The sequence below is a fragment of the Theobroma cacao genome, chromosome 2 (assembly GCF_000208745.1).
Source record: "Theobroma cacao cultivar B97-61/B2 chromosome 2, Criollo_cocoa_genome_V2, whole genome shotgun sequence".
In the NCBI taxonomy this organism is placed as follows: Eukaryota; Viridiplantae; Streptophyta; class Magnoliopsida; order Malvales; family Malvaceae; genus Theobroma; species Theobroma cacao.
Window position 1 is genome coordinate 4,942,483 of NC_030851.1, and position 15,243 is coordinate 4,957,725.

Genomic DNA, 15,243 nt, shown 5'->3' on the forward strand with positions numbered 1-15,243 from the left:
GCATAATGTATATATAAAATAACAAGTGATATTTTGATAAATAATAATTTATTAATATTTAATTACAAAATATATTTAATATAAAATAAAAAATATAAAAATTTAATTAAATATAATAACAAAATTTAAATAATCTATTTTTTTAAAAGTATAATGTCATGATAAAAACTCTTCAAATTTGAACTATCTTTCACAAAATTGAGAAAGAAGAAACAAAATTAAAATTCATGTGAGGATATATTTTGGAGTGTCAAGACAGTTTTTGCAATCACGTGCTGGAATTCAGAACCTGGGATAACAATATAATATTGAGGTTTGTTTTTCTTAATTAGTTGCTTGTCGTGACACGGCGTCAGTCTTTTGTTTCAAGGAATCGCCGTTTTAATGGTTCAAGGAATCCTTGCTTTAAAAGCAAAGTTGGAAAGGACAGAAAGACGCCTGTATTTAACTTTAAAGGACGTTTTCTTTTATGGTCGCTGAATAATTGGCTTCCAAAGCTTCGATCCTATTTCAACTAAGATAAAGGAGAGATAAGACTTTGGGTTCCAATGACTTGGTAACTAAGTAGATCAGTATAATCCAATAAATTTGAAATGATGCAAGCTGTCAAAATAAAGCGACAGGTAAAAGGAAATCTTTACTAATAGCGTATAGAAATTACTATTTTTGGCTAAATTTCAATATTGAAATGATCTGCAGCATTTCCAAATATAGAGTTAAGAGAATATATATATATTAATTAATTATGAATATTAATTTTTACATGACAAGTTATTAGAGATGAAATCTCAACAGTAAAGACGTACTGTCTTACACTATTTAATCCAAATTTTTAAAGGGAGTTTTAGAAAGAAAAGAAATGGGAGATAAACTCAATGGTGGTTCCAAAAGTCAAGACGTAACCCAAGAAGCTGGTCACTTATATTAGACCAAAAAATAACAGGTAAATATTTGTAGCGTACATAAGGGACAAGGTAGTCTCCGATTCCAAACATCCCAAAACTTTGAACAAAAAGTCATTCAATTTCATCAAAATCAAACCACTCCCACTTCGAAATAAATCCTTATATTTTTTTTCTCTCTCATCACAAAATCTTGATTCCCTCTGTCTCTCTCCCTCTTCGTTTCGCGCTCTTGATGGAAGTCGCAATCTTCCATCACGAGCACAGAATTTACCCTTTCAAAACCCTAGTCTCATCCTGAACAGCAAAACCGGAGCAAAAGAAAAAGAGACCTTCCTCGCCTTCTCCAATTCGCTGCGAGTTTGGATTGGAACGGCGGCGAATTTTACAAAGGACAAGATGTTTGGCGCGTGGAATAATATAGCGAAATCGGCTGAGGCGGTGTTTTCTCGGTGGGCGGTGAAGAGGGTGTTTAAATTCTTGTTGAAAAAGAAGCTTGGGCAATTTATTTTAGGGGATATTGATTTGGACCACCTTGATGTTCAGCTCACTGAAGGCACCATCCAGCTCTCTGATCTCGCCCTTAACGTCGATTATCTTAACCAGAAGGTACGCCGCTTTTTGCTGTGCCTTTATTTTTTTTTTTTCGGGTTCAATTTTAAATTTACGTTTCCATGAAGCTGTAGAAGAAGTGTGATTAATTATGATTAAGTCTTCAAATTCTGTGAACTTTTTATTTGAAGGGAAAAAAAAGAAGAAGAAGAATATATACAATTGTCTTATGTTAATTAAGTAAATTCAATGTTTGTTTGCTTTGAACTTTCCTAAGAGCATGTACTTCGTTAGAATTCAAACTAGTGTTTATATGAGTATAGGATACAGGCATCACATCTATCTGTGGAGCGGAAAAAATCCAAAATGTAGATCAGTGGAACCAAGTACTCATGTACTTCTTTTAGATAAGAGTAGCAATGTTGTTAGAGTAGAGTTCAAGTTGTATTTTATTGCCACACGAGACTCTAGGTTGTGGCTCTAGGTTTCTGGTACGCCTTTTTGTAACCAGGGTTCTGGTAAGGATATTAGCAGAATGTTGAGGGCAATTAAGGGCAATACTTTATTTTTCTTAAAAAATTTAGATTATTCAATCTGTTTTCTCATGGTTATATTGCTCCTTTTGTGTGTGATTTTCCAGTTTGGTCCAGCAGCATCTTTGGTTATAAAAGAGGGGTCCTTAGGCTCTTTATTAGTTAAAATGCCTTGGAAAGGTAAAGGATGTCAAGTCGAGGTTGATGAACTTGAGCTATTGCTTGCTCCTTGTTCGAAGAATCATTTTTCAACTGCAGATGAAAATTGTAGTTCTAGTGATGATGGTAACCACTATATGCACAACGGCTTGGGGAAATTTTCAAATGACATGGCAGGAAGTGCTGGGAAGTCTGAGGATGTCCATGAAGGTGTAAAGACTATTGCAAAGATGGTAAAATGGTTTCTTACCAGTTTTAATGTAAAGATTAAAAAGTTAATTGTTGCATTTGATCCATCAATAGAGAAGGATGAAAAAGTGGGCTGCCACAGGGCTTTGGTGCTCCGGATATCAGAAACAGAATGCGGGACTTGTGTTTCAGAGGATGCTGGTTTAGCTTATGAAGCTAGAGCACAGAGTTTTCTTGGAATTAGTCAACTTATGAACTTTGTTAAATTCCAAGGAGCTGTACTTGAGATCCTTCATATGGAGGATGTTGACAATCAATCTTGCTCTCCACGCACGTCAGGAATGACTTTTTCTGGATTGTTTTCAGATTGCTTGCCTTCAAATGCTACTACTCCAATCATGTCAGGGAAAAGAGGTGGATTTTCAGGGAATTTGATGCTAAGCATTCCTTGGAAGAATGGTTCCTTGGACATTCGCAAAGTGGATGTGGATGTTTCTATTGATCCTATAGAATTAAGATTTCAACCTAGCACAATTAAATGGTTCTTACTTTCATGGGAAACTTACAAAAGTTTTGACAAAGTTGGGAGGAATATTATGCACTATGAGACAGCGGACTCTATATACTTAAATTCCAATTCTCAATTCCAATCATCTGTACCTGCTGTGACTATAATCGATAATGTGATAGCAAATCAGGGTAGTTTTTCTGCAGATTGTACTTCCTTGCATGTGCAAGAACCTGTAGCTGAAGCTGTGCTACCTGGTTCACATCTTATACCTAATTGGGTACCAATTTCTGTTGGCAAAAGCCAGAGAGACTGTATTGGAGAAGAAGTTGATTTTGGGGCAAGGTTGGTATCACTTTATGGACAACTGAATTTTCTGTACAGTTCTTGTGAAAGGGATTAGGAACTTGCATCAGAAATTCTAGGATTCTATTTTTCCTTTATATCATATCAACAAGTGGTAAAATTATATAAAATGCCATGAAAAAAATGCAGTCCTAACATGCATGTAGTATTTACAATTCTTGTTCTACTTGTTATCTCTGTTTATTCATTCCTTTTTTTTTCCTTTGGAGTCTTATGAATTTCTAATTAGTATCTAAGCCTTAGTTCTTGACAAAAGCATTTCTAGAAATTTATAAACAAGAATGAAAAAAGTAACTTCCTTTAATGCTTCTACCTTTCAAGATCTTGTATCATAAATCTTTATTATGTATTTCTTCTTATATGTTGGCTTTCTGGCCTCTGTATAGTGTGGACCAATTTTTTGAGTGTTTGGATGGAATGAGAAGTTCACAATCAGCTTTGGGAAGCAGTGGAATGTGGAACTGGACATGTTCTGTTTTCAGTGCGATAACTGCTGCATCTAGCCTTGCATCTGGATCTTTGCATGTTCCTTCTGGTATGTGCTATGTTTTCAACTTTTGTTGTTCCTGATGGAAATTTGGTTCTTTTAGAATGAGTTGAAAGGATTTAACTCTTTAAGTAATAATTTGTTGTAGAAAAAGAAAAAGCCAAAAAAAAAAAAGCCGGCATTGTGTGCATCCATTTTTAATCAACAATGCCTGTTGATGTTTGTAAGCAAGACCGTTGATTAACATCTAGGAGATATAAGTGCACTTTGAGCATGGTTGATTTTAATGCTGCTGCTCATATATGGTCATAATTAGATCTTAAGGCTACAATCTGATCCATGTAGTTGACACCTGATGAAATTGTTATCATTGTTGTTATCTTACACGTCCTCATGTACAATTATTTCCAGTCTTTGGCAGATGTGATTTTGTTTAACATTTATTTTCCCTTGTTCCTAAACAGAACAGCAGCATGTTCTAACTAATCTTAAAGCAGCCATTGCTGGAGTTTCTATTGTGTTGTCCTTTCATGATGAAGTTTGGGATCGTTTGTCTAATCTAAATGGTGATCAAATCAATATCAGTTCCAATATTCATTATTTGGGCATGGAATGCAGGGATGTCTCTCTTGTTGTGCAGGTAATATTTTACTTGGAGGATCCCCTTTTCCCTTCCCCTTCTATTATTGAAACATATTTGTTATGTTTGTTCTTCACAATATATCTACACTAACTTGAAACATGCATAAGGTAAACAGGTTTGTCCTCAAGAAATGAGGTTTGAAGGAGTAGTGAAGCATGTTGAAGCTGCTGATTATTTGTGCTGTAAGAAGGATGGGGGGCATTGTGGCAATAACATTGACAGTCGAACTTGTTCAATCAGAAATCTGCAAGCTGAAGTTCAGCGTGCTCTCCCTCTGTTTTCCTCATCTGCTGGAGATCGATCATCTGATGAATTTGATGGGTTTGTTTCTGCTGATTTTCCATTCATAGGCAAGGGTGATCTGGTCAAAATTATGTTGTTTACAACTTCTGGTGCCACTCATTACCAATGTACTGTGAGTTCTAGTTCATCGGATAGTAGTTTTTCAGGGCCAACATCGTTCTCCTTGAAACTTCCACCTCTTATCTTTTGGTTTAACTTCAGCTTGATAAAGACTTTGTCAGATCTCTTGAAGGAAGTTGGAAAATCTGGTGAAATGGGTAGTAATAGTGAGAAGCTCTCATCTGATCATTGCCATGAGAAGTGTGAATCATCTCATCGGCATGTGAAAAGAGGTTCTGGCCCTAGCATTACAACCTTGTCTTCAGCAGAAACTTTGCGAGGTAACATATCAATCCCCAATGCAAGAGTAATTCTGTGTTTCCCTTTTAAAAGTGGTAAAGATGATGGAGGATACTCTTCATGGAATCAATTTATTATTCTTGATATTTCTTCACCATCAACATTGAAGGATGGAATGCAAGATGATAGTCCACATTTTGATGGAAGTTTGCAAAAGCGGTTTACTTCATCTACCACATGTTCTTTGCACTTGAATATTGGTAATCTTTGCTTTTATTTGGTTACATCTACTCTTAAAAACGGTATTGGAATTGACCATGGTGGTATGCAGAATCATAAATTTTCTGCTCAAAAGATTTTGTCTGTCAGCAATAGGACTGGGTGTTTTTCTGTCATTAGTCTGTATTGGCAGAAAGGTGATGTGACTGGCCCTTGGATAGCTGAGAGAGCCAAGTTCTTAGCAACTCTAGAAGAAAACAGGAGCGGAAATAAATGCATGGGGAAAGGTTATGAGTTTGCAACTGTTACTACTACTGTGAAAGATCTGGATGATATAAGTTCTCAAATCCGACAGGAGATAATTTTCAGCTCTGCATTTTTTATTCACATTCATCTGTTTCCTGTTATAGTTGATCTAGACAGTTCTCAATATAGTGGCGTATATAACCTTTTAAACCAGATGATTACTGGATTATCATGTTTCTTCCATGATGCAACCTGTAGCAAAGAAGAGCATTCCATGTCGCAAACTTCAGTTCTACTGGAATGTGATTCTATAGAAATTTTGATCAGACCAGATGCTATTGAAAATGCAAAAGGTCTAATGCAGAGTGAGCTTCCAGGATCATGGGGTTGTCTGAAACTGAAAATTCAGAAAGCTGATTTGCTGTCTGTCTCAAATATTGGGGGTATTACGTGTTCCAGTTTCCTATGGTTAACCCACAGTGAAGGTACATTATGGGGTTCAGTCTCTGGGGTTCAAGATCAGGAGTTTCTTTTAATCTCATGTAGCAACTCAACAATGAAACGCGGTGATGGAGGAGGTTCCAATGCTTTATCATCTAGGTTGGCTGGTTCAGATATTGTACACTTCTGGGAGCCAGAGAGGTGCCAAGATTTTACATCTATAACTGTGAGATGCAGCACAATTGTTGCGGTGGGTGGTCGTTTGGATTGGATGGACGTGATATCCTCCTTTTTTAGTTTGCCCTCGATGGACTCTGAACAATCGGTTGATAATGGTTTACAGAAAAGAGACTTGGACACACCCTTTCGCAGAGTTTCTTTTGTTCTTAAATTGGTTGATGTTGCCTTGAGTTATGAGCCGCACTTAAAGAATTTGGCTTTTCATAATGGAGTTCTTGCTTCAGAGTCTGCTTCTTTAAATGCCAGAGAAGACTTGTCCGAACCCTATGTAGCTTGCCTCTTAGCTGCATCTTCCTTCAGTCTTTCGAATTCAGTCCTGGCAGATTCCATGTGTAGTGAATATAATATTAGAGTACAAGATCTGGGTCTTCTTCTTCGTGCAGTCTCAGAGTGTGACAAACTTGGGGGTACTTACAGTGTTGATCAACTTAATCAGTGTGGTTATGTTAAAGTTGCTCGGGAGGCACTTATTGAAGCTGTTGTGAAAACTAACTGTAACAATGGCCTTCTCTGGGAGGTAGGATGTTCTAAATCTCAAATTTATGTGGAAACCTGCCACGATACCACATCTGGTTTGATTCGCTTGGCTGCTCAACTCCAACAGTTATTTGCGCCTGATCTGGAGGAATCAATTGTCCACTTACAAACACGGTGGAATAATTTTCAGCAGGCACAACAGAGGAATGATGAGAAAAGTAGTGTCTTAAGTTGTGACTCTGGCCCATCAACTTCTCAAATTCATACTTCTGATGTAGATATAGAGAGTAAATGTGGGGTGATTGGCTTGATGGATGAGATATGTGAAGATGCATTTTACTTGGATGGAAATAAGACCTTCCAGTTTAATTCTTCTGAGTCTCAATTTCACCTTCCCCTTGAGGAAAGTGTTGCTGAAGAGGCTTGTAGCTTAAGTTTTGAAAATGCTGAGATGTTTTCTCATGATCTACTTGCAAATGTGGTAGGTCTTGAAAGTAGTCAAACTTCCATTTTACCAAAAGGTTGTACCCCAGAATTCATAGAAAATTACTGCTTATCTGACTTACGCCCCCTTACAGAGTTATCTACCAGAATAAAATCATCAAATGAGGTCCTTAAATACAAATCCATACTTGTGGGGGAGGGAGATCTTGAAAGGGAGAATTATGGGTGGTATAACGATGCTTGTTTAAGAATTGTAGAAAACCACATTTCAGAACCAAGTGAGCAAGCTGGTTTGAAACAAATTGTGGAAGGCAAACTTTCATATGGTGACTATAGTTTACCTGATGATAAGGTCAATGTCATAGGACGTGTACTCCTTAAGAACATTAGTGTTAGATGGAGAGTGTATGCTGGCTCTGACTGGTGTGAAACTAGCAAAGATAATAAGCAGTCCAAAAGTATACATGGAAGGGATACAACTGTATGTCTAGAGCTTGCAGTATCTGGGATCAGATTTCAATATGACGTTTTTCCAGCAGGTGGAATATCTGTGTCCAAGCTTTCTCTTTCAGTCCATGATTTTCATCTTTATGACGAGAGCACAAATGCACCATGGAAACTGGTATGTAAATTACCATTATACTTTGAGTAATTGACTTTACCTGCCTTACATGAACAAAATTTTGAACTTTTCTTATCCTTGTTTAACTTGTAGGTGCTAGGATACTATGATTCGAAAGGTCATCCTAGAGAATCCTCTTCAAAGGCATTCAAACTGGACCTAGAAGCTGTCAGACCAGATCCTTTTACCCCCCTTGAGGAGTACCGGTATACTTACTGCTTTACTTATAATTTTGAATGAGCACTGAATCTTTTCTCTGATGTTGCATTGAGGAAACTTATGTGTAAGCCTTTCCATGAAACACACTGCCATATGCATGTCCTAAATAAATTATCATTTAGTTGATCACTGTTCAATTGGTGAGGACTCGTTTTCTAGTTGAATTGGACACTTTACTTTTCATAGTTTCAGGTTTTGGGCTGGTCTGTCCCTCATGGGTCCATCACCGTCTGCTTAGAGTTTCAGATGCTGATCTGATAGTAACCTTAGTGACAGCCTTCTTTGTTATCACTTATTAGACCCTCAATTACTTATCATAGTATTACAACAATGGAAGAAAAAGAATTGAAAATCACTTTATTAGTCAACATATCTACGAAGTAGCGTTTTAATTCTATGTGCTGTATTCTTCTAATGGAGCCTTGCTTTGCTAATTATTTTTGTAATAATTTCTAAAAGACAAGAATTTGTGTTATCAACATGGTATAGGCTGCCACCACAGGCTTGACCATAATTTATTATCGTGTTAGATGCAATTCATAACAGAAGCAAATGTTAGAACCACAGTTTGTTGTCACCATTATTCTGCTTGTTTTATTTCTGTTTCTGAATCTATCCATTCGCTTCTGATGAACCAATTTGATTGCTTTGCTTCTTGTTTTCTTTCAGGTTACGCATTGCTTTCCTTCCTATGCTATTACATCTTCATCAAAGCCAACTTGATTTTCTCATCAGCTTTTTTGGTGAAAGAAGCTCATCAATTGACCAGTCTACAGGTTGTCCTCAAGATCCTGATCTGTTGGTAAGGAAGAGCGATAATCTTGCTGGGCGTGGCATTGCAAATGAAGCTTTGCTCCCTTATTTTCAGGCAAGTGTGGATGAATTCATATTTTTATTAAACTGGCAAATTCTTGCTTCACTTTTAAATTGGATTTTCATTATGAGTCCTTTTGTGTGTGTTGGCACCTTAGTGGCTGATGTAGCAAAAGAACATGTGATTAGAATGTATCAACATTAATTATGATATGATTCTACTTATGGTAGGAGAGGTTGGCAAGACAAAAAATTTTTTCTTTATTCTATCTTTTATCCCTTTGGCATTATTTGTGTTATTCTGATGCCTTGTGTCGTTTTGATGAGTAATTGAATGATCCAACTTGGAATTTGGGCTAATCTGTGAGATAATTTGCTGGTTAATCTATGGGTACTGTAACTTTTTTTGCTTTTTTTTTTTTTTTTGGGGGGGGGGGGGTTTGGGTTGTGTGTGTGTGTGTGTGTGGGGTGGGGAGGAGGTTGTGATTGTTATGGGTAGGTGGTAGGGTATTGGTTGGATTTTTTTATTTTATCTACTTATTTACTGAATACTGATTAAACAAAATTTTTTTCAGAAGTTTGATATATGGCCTTTTCTTGTTCGAGTTGACTATACTCCCCACCATGTTGATCTGGCTGCACTGAAAGGTGGAAAATATGTGGAACTTGTAAACATTGTTCCTTGGAAGGTGAACTGTTTCTTCCTTTTGCCACTTTTTTTGGGATGCCGTTATGTATTTTCCAGTTTTACATTTGATGCTGTGGCTGTTTATTGGTTTTGTTATGTTTTATTTTGGCTTTTTAATTTTTGAATAGTTCACATCTTAATTAAACTATTAGTGAAGTAGGACAATATTTCGATTTTACACTCTATATATGCTGGCTATGCGTGATTTCCATGGCATTTTCATTAAGGAGAAAGGATCTATAAAATGTCCTATCCTTGTTTGTTACTGTTCCAAACACATGCTGGACCTCCTGTTTATGTGAGCTTTTACTGCTCTTTTATTTTCCTATCAACAATATACATTAATATCACCAAAAATTCTTTTAAATTTCTTCTTTTTTTGTTGCGACTTAAAAGACTGTTGTAGAGTGTGCTTTCTTCCTAGCATTATTAATGATGCTCCACTTCCCTCAAGTCGAAATTTTATTTGCAAAGATTAAGCTTTATCTGTGTTGATTTGAATTTTACTGCTGTTGCTAATTACATTCTCATGTTTTTTAGTTTTCTCTTTGCTAATATAACCATAATGATACAATTTTTGCTTTGAACTTATACCTGCAGCACCTCTTATTAACTAAAAATTAGTCCTCTCTCTCTCTCTCTCTGCCCTCATAGATGTACATTAACCTTCAGCTGTGTGATTGCAAAGAGATGTTATGTGTTTGACTTGTCACTATCATACTGAAATAAAGTTTTGATGCAGGGAGTTGAGCTAGAACTTAAACACGTTCATGCTGTTGGTTTATATGGTTGGGGCAGCGTATGTGAAACAATTATGGGGGAGTGGCTGGAGGATATTTCTCAAAATCAGGTTTTACCAGCCTTCTGAGTGTTTATTGAGAGTATCAATTTTGTTGGTCTTCTTGCAAATATTTTATTCATAATATGCCCTTTCTTTTTCATAACATAGATTCATAAAGTACTGCATGGCCTTCCTACCATCCGATCCTTGGTTGCTGTTGGTGCTGGTGCTGCAAAGCTTGTTTCCTTGCCACTTGAGAACTACAGGAAAGATCAGAGGGTACTGAAGGGAATGCAAAGAGGTAGGTTGTATCAAGCAAGATTTTTCATTTAGAATTTGGATTCGCCTTGTGTGCAATCTAAGATTTGCTTTTCAGGTACAATTGCATTCCTCCGAAGTATATCAATTGAAGCTGTTGGACTCGGTGTGCATTTGGCAGCAGGGACTCGTGATTTTCTGCTTCAAGCTGAGTATATGTTCACAAGCACCTCTCCTCCTGTATCATGGCCTTCACAAGGCAAGACGAAGACAAATGTGAGACATAATCAACCTCAAGATGCCCAACAAGGAATTCAACAGGTAAGGATTCCTTACCTGAAAAGGAATTCATTACCTGAAAATGGCATTTTCAACAGATAAACTGGTTCCTCCTTGTTAATGTTGGTACATATGTTTTCTAGAAGAATTAAACATGTCTTTTCCAGTATTAAGTATGGGTGACAAAAACATGTATATATATGCTTTATGCAAATTATATTTCAAAGAAGGTTTTGATGGTTTAAATTTGGCAGGCTTATGAGAGCATCAGTGATGGCTTAGAAAAATCCGCCTCTGCTTTGGTTCAGACACCTCTGAAAAAATACCAACGTGGAGCCAGTGCTAGTTCTGCATTGGCAACTGCTGTTCGGGCAGTTCCTGCAGCTGCTATAGCTCCAGCTTCTGCTTGTGCAAGTGCAGTACACTGTGCTCTCCTCGGACTCAGAAACAGGTATTTTATCAATGATCTAGGATTAGGTTAAAGGACCCATGGCTCTCTCCCAGCCACCCCCTTTGACTTTCTTGATTAATTTACGAATTTATTAGACTAGGAGTTTCAAGATATGAAGCTTTCAAATTATTTTTTATGATTTATTACCTTAATTTGAAGTTTTGAACTCCTTACTGATCTAAACTATCTTTTATGCTGCTTTTTTATGGATTTGATGACTGAAAGACAGAGAATTTAAACTAGAAATGAGCCCAGGAGATGCTATAGTTTCATTTTTTATATATTAAAATAGGTAATTATTATATTAATTTTAATACTTTGTGGTTCATTGAAAGTTTTGATATTCTATTTTAACACAATTAAATTTTATCAATTGTGATTGTGCATTTAGGAGATAAATTGTTATTAAAGGTGTTTTGGAGATAATTAAAATTTCATTTATATAAGAAAGTAAGGAGATGGCTTATTACAAAGATTGTTATTGAAATTACAGTGTGTAAAGTGACCTGTAATAAAATCAGGACTATAATTATAACTTGCAAGAATCTATGCTACATGTGGGGACTAAGCTTAATAGGCATCTTCCTGTATATGGAAGCGTTGATTAATTAAGCAGCAATTTATCAGTATATTTGCTTTGGCTTGCCATGATTCAAACCCAATTCTGCCTTCTTTTATCATTTATTCGTTGTCTTCTTTTTAAGTTTTTCTTACAAATGAGTTCTAAGTAACATTCTAAATCTGGAATGAACAACTAATGATGCTGTCCTTGCTTGCAGCCTTGATCCTGAACGCAAGAAAGAGTCGATGGAGAAATATTTTGGTCCCACTCTGCCACAGGATCAAAACTGATCGTGTACCCAATAGTATAAAAATTCTGGTATTTTACCCGTACTTGCATCTACAGTGGAAATTTATTTTCGGCTTATCCATTGTGCATCAGAAGAAATTTTGCAGTTTCTTGTTTTTATCTTCTTGTTGGTACACAGGAGTATTGTGATTGACTGAAGAGTGTTCTTACCTCAACGACAAAGGGGATTGTCATTTAGCTCTATTTTGCCTGGCTAGAGTTCCTCTTTTCATGTAAGTTGAACCTTTTAAAGTTTTTTTTTACCGTAGAACAAAACGTATGCATTTTCTTTGGTGTTGAAACAGCTTCAGTAAACGTTTTATTGTAATTGTATTTTGTTGTGAACATGCCATTGTAAGCATTTATGGTACACTGCTTCTAAGGTAAATGTCCATTGAGGCATGTAGCAGTCACAAATCAAGTTCTGTCCAGACCTGATATCGAACAATACCTTGTTAGCTGGATTTACTTGACAGTTTCCATAAAATGCGCTGTCTGAATTTTGAATCTACTGTATTTTCTGGTTGCAGGTGTACAGTTAATGAAGCCATCACACTGATTCTTTCCCGTCGGAGACGGATGAGGTGGTAAATTTTGTACAAAATGTAAATATGTATATTGGTAATTTATGAGCCAGAGTTATTAGCTTTTAGCGACACAGATGGAAGTCTTGTAATCATAGGCTTTCCTACTGAAAATAGTGAGTTGTACAGTGTTAATTCTTTTCCAGCTTCAGGCAACTGTGCATATTGCTTCAGCTTGTTGTACATAAATTCTTTGTCATATTTGTTATTGAAAAAGAAATGGGGAAATAGGAAAATCCATTTCCTCTGTCAAAGCCGCCTTCTTCTTCATCTGTTTTTGTTTTCCCATAAATTATGGCTGGAGCCACCTTTCACTGTATTTTAAAACGGGAAACAGGCCTACTTTGTCTTATTTGAGACAAGAAAAAAGAAACGAGAGGGTAAAGAGGCAGAAAGGTTCAACTACATCCACCGGTAGACATGAACTGAAAAATGAGAAATGGAGAAACAAAGCAATAGACGACGTGGATCTTCTTATGTAGAGATCTTTAACTGCTGACATTTATACAGAACCACAAGGAAAAAAGGACAAAACGCTAGTCTACTTCTTCTTCCTGGGAAACTCAGTAGGGGACAGGGTGTTTCTTCACACTAAACTGAAAAAACAAAAAAATAAAATAAAAATGAAGCCAAGGGAAACAAAAGAAGTAAAAGAGAAGGAGAAGTCTCTTCTGAAGACTAAATTTGCCAGGATTTTTCTCTTCAAAGGCCCAATCTTCCTCTTTTATGTTGTTACCCTATACAGTTAGCAAAGGAAATTTTCCCATCCCCTTAAATTTGCCAATCACATCATCTGTGCTTGTCCACTACACTCGTATGCCTCTTCCCTGTGATAATTAAACCAAGAAAAAGAAAATAGAAAAACACATCTTTGAGACTTTCCCAACTGCAGCAAAAAAGGGGAGATGTACACTACTGTATTGTAATTCTCTCCTACTGCTACTTCATTTAGTAGAACCAAAAAAAAAAAAAAAAACAAAAAAGAGATAAGGAAGTATAATCTCACCTATGGTTGTTTGCTGATAAGATCTTCATGGTAGACAAACGTAGGACTAATTTTGTCTTCAACTACTTTCTCAAGAATTGGGTCATTCCTATTCCCTTTTTGAGATGCAACGTTAGTCCTTTTGAGCCCCAACCTCTCTTTCCACCAGCCCGAACCCTTGTGCAACCTTGGGAGTGAGTCCTGGAACTCATCATCTACAAGCAGTGTATCTCGCAAAGTCAGCTTTCTCCCTTGGTCAGTCCCGATATTATCTTTCGAGGGCAGCAACATGCCCTTGAAGAAGATCTCATCTGCTGGTATCATGGCATAGTTTTTGACAGAGAATTCGAAGTCTGAAGAGACTGGAGCTTCCCTATAGTTGCTCTCATATTTGAGACCTTGATGAGGGTCTGCAAAATCATTGGAGAAGGAGATTCTTGGGTCCATAGTGGGACTGAAGAGACCTTGCTGCTGCTGTTCATTGTTGAACATCTTTAGGCATGCTTTACATATTCACAGCACAACCTCCAAATTAAAAACTTAAAAAGTTGTTCCTTCTCTCGCAGTTTTTAGAATCCACATGCAGATGTTTGCATTTATATTGTGCTTTCTAGACATCTCATGTTACTTAGATTTGTCACCTAGTGATTAACTAATTTGGGCAAACCCTTTTCCTCCTAAAAATAACTTTGCATTTGTTTTTTAACGGCTGTGCAAATGTAAGCTGGCAAAGCCTACATAGACCCCAAAGGCCTAATTGTTTATCACTATCCCACTAGCTTGGGTGTGGCCAACTCATGATTCTTTTTCACAAAAAGAAAAACGACCAGACAAAACCAAGATGGTCCCAATGATTATTGAAACTCTATCAAACTGATGATATGTACACAGTTTCTAAACTGCCTGATTTTGTCAGTATAAAAAGAGTTACTCTCAATCTAAAGTCGGTTGAATTCTAAATTCTAGCATCTTCATGATTGGGTTAGGATCAAACTAAGTCATCTCAGATTTATCCATGAAAACAAAAGTTTTTTCTTATTTAACTAATGATTTTTACTTACATGTTGGTGGACTTTGTACATGTTGTTTCTATGGCTGGTTTCCCATGTTAGGGCTGCTATATTTTAAGTTCATTTGTTCTTCATTTCCATCCATCTTACAGTGTTGAGAAGTTTTTCAAAGACGCCCATGTGGACCTTAGCTGGTGTGATCTTTGAGCGTAAAGATTAAGTAGATATAAAGTTTCTCAACTCTTACCTACACAACAAAACCAGAAAACTTTAATTTAGTCCTCTGTTTGACCATCAATAATTTGTGAAGATGAATGACATTTTCGTTTTGGCCCTCTATTGACCTTCCACATGCTTCATTCATTCTCATCGAAATGGAATTTTCCCCCATCGATTCCCCCAAATGGGAATTTGACAAGTGTTCGGTTCCCAATTTGATGCTTCAAGAGTGAGAGAAACTATGGATTAGCTAGAGACAATGTGCCAACTTCATGGATTAGTAGAGAAAATGCTGGTCTAATTGGCAGTATGTCTGCTTTTGGTCTCCCACTTCGCTAGCAAACTTGTCTTTTTGTACTCTTAATCTAAGAAGAATCTATCTTATATTTCGTGTTCAATACAAGGCTCTGTTTCCAATGTTGCATCTCGGAGAGAA

At 36.7% G+C, this 15,243-nt stretch overlaps 2 protein-coding genes across 3 annotated transcripts; one reads left to right on the forward strand and one right to left on the reverse strand.

Moving 5' to 3' along the window:
* Positions 999-12,847, forward strand: LOC18607920 (autophagy-related protein 2). Its single transcript, XM_018115624.1, has 15 exons — positions 999-1,511; positions 2,095-3,188; positions 3,596-3,744; positions 4,161-4,336; positions 4,455-7,670; positions 7,764-7,876; positions 8,559-8,757; positions 9,278-9,391; positions 10,133-10,240; positions 10,340-10,472; positions 10,548-10,750; positions 10,963-11,159; positions 11,939-12,039; positions 12,149-12,242; positions 12,540-12,847. Exons 1-13 carry the CDS (start codon positions 1,302-1,304, stop codon positions 12,009-12,011), a joined length of 5,985 nt encoding a protein of 1,994 aa, XP_017971113.1. The 5' UTR covers positions 999-1,301; the 3' UTR covers positions 12,012-12,039; positions 12,149-12,242; positions 12,540-12,847.
* On the reverse strand, positions 13,040-14,165 carry LOC18607921. Of its 2 annotated transcripts, none has more exons than XM_018115625.1 (2): positions 13,600-14,165; positions 13,040-13,189 (listed from the first exon to the last, which is right to left on the reverse strand). In XM_018115625.1, the coding sequence occupies exon 1, from the start codon at positions 14,068-14,070 to the stop codon at positions 13,600-13,602; it is 471 nt and encodes a 156-aa protein (XP_017971114.1). In that variant the 5' UTR covers positions 14,071-14,165; the 3' UTR covers positions 13,040-13,189. The 2 variants fall into 2 exon arrangements, with proteins under 2 accessions (XP_017971114.1, XP_007042403.2); XM_007042341.2 differs by having other exon boundaries at positions 13,040-13,420; positions 13,600-14,159.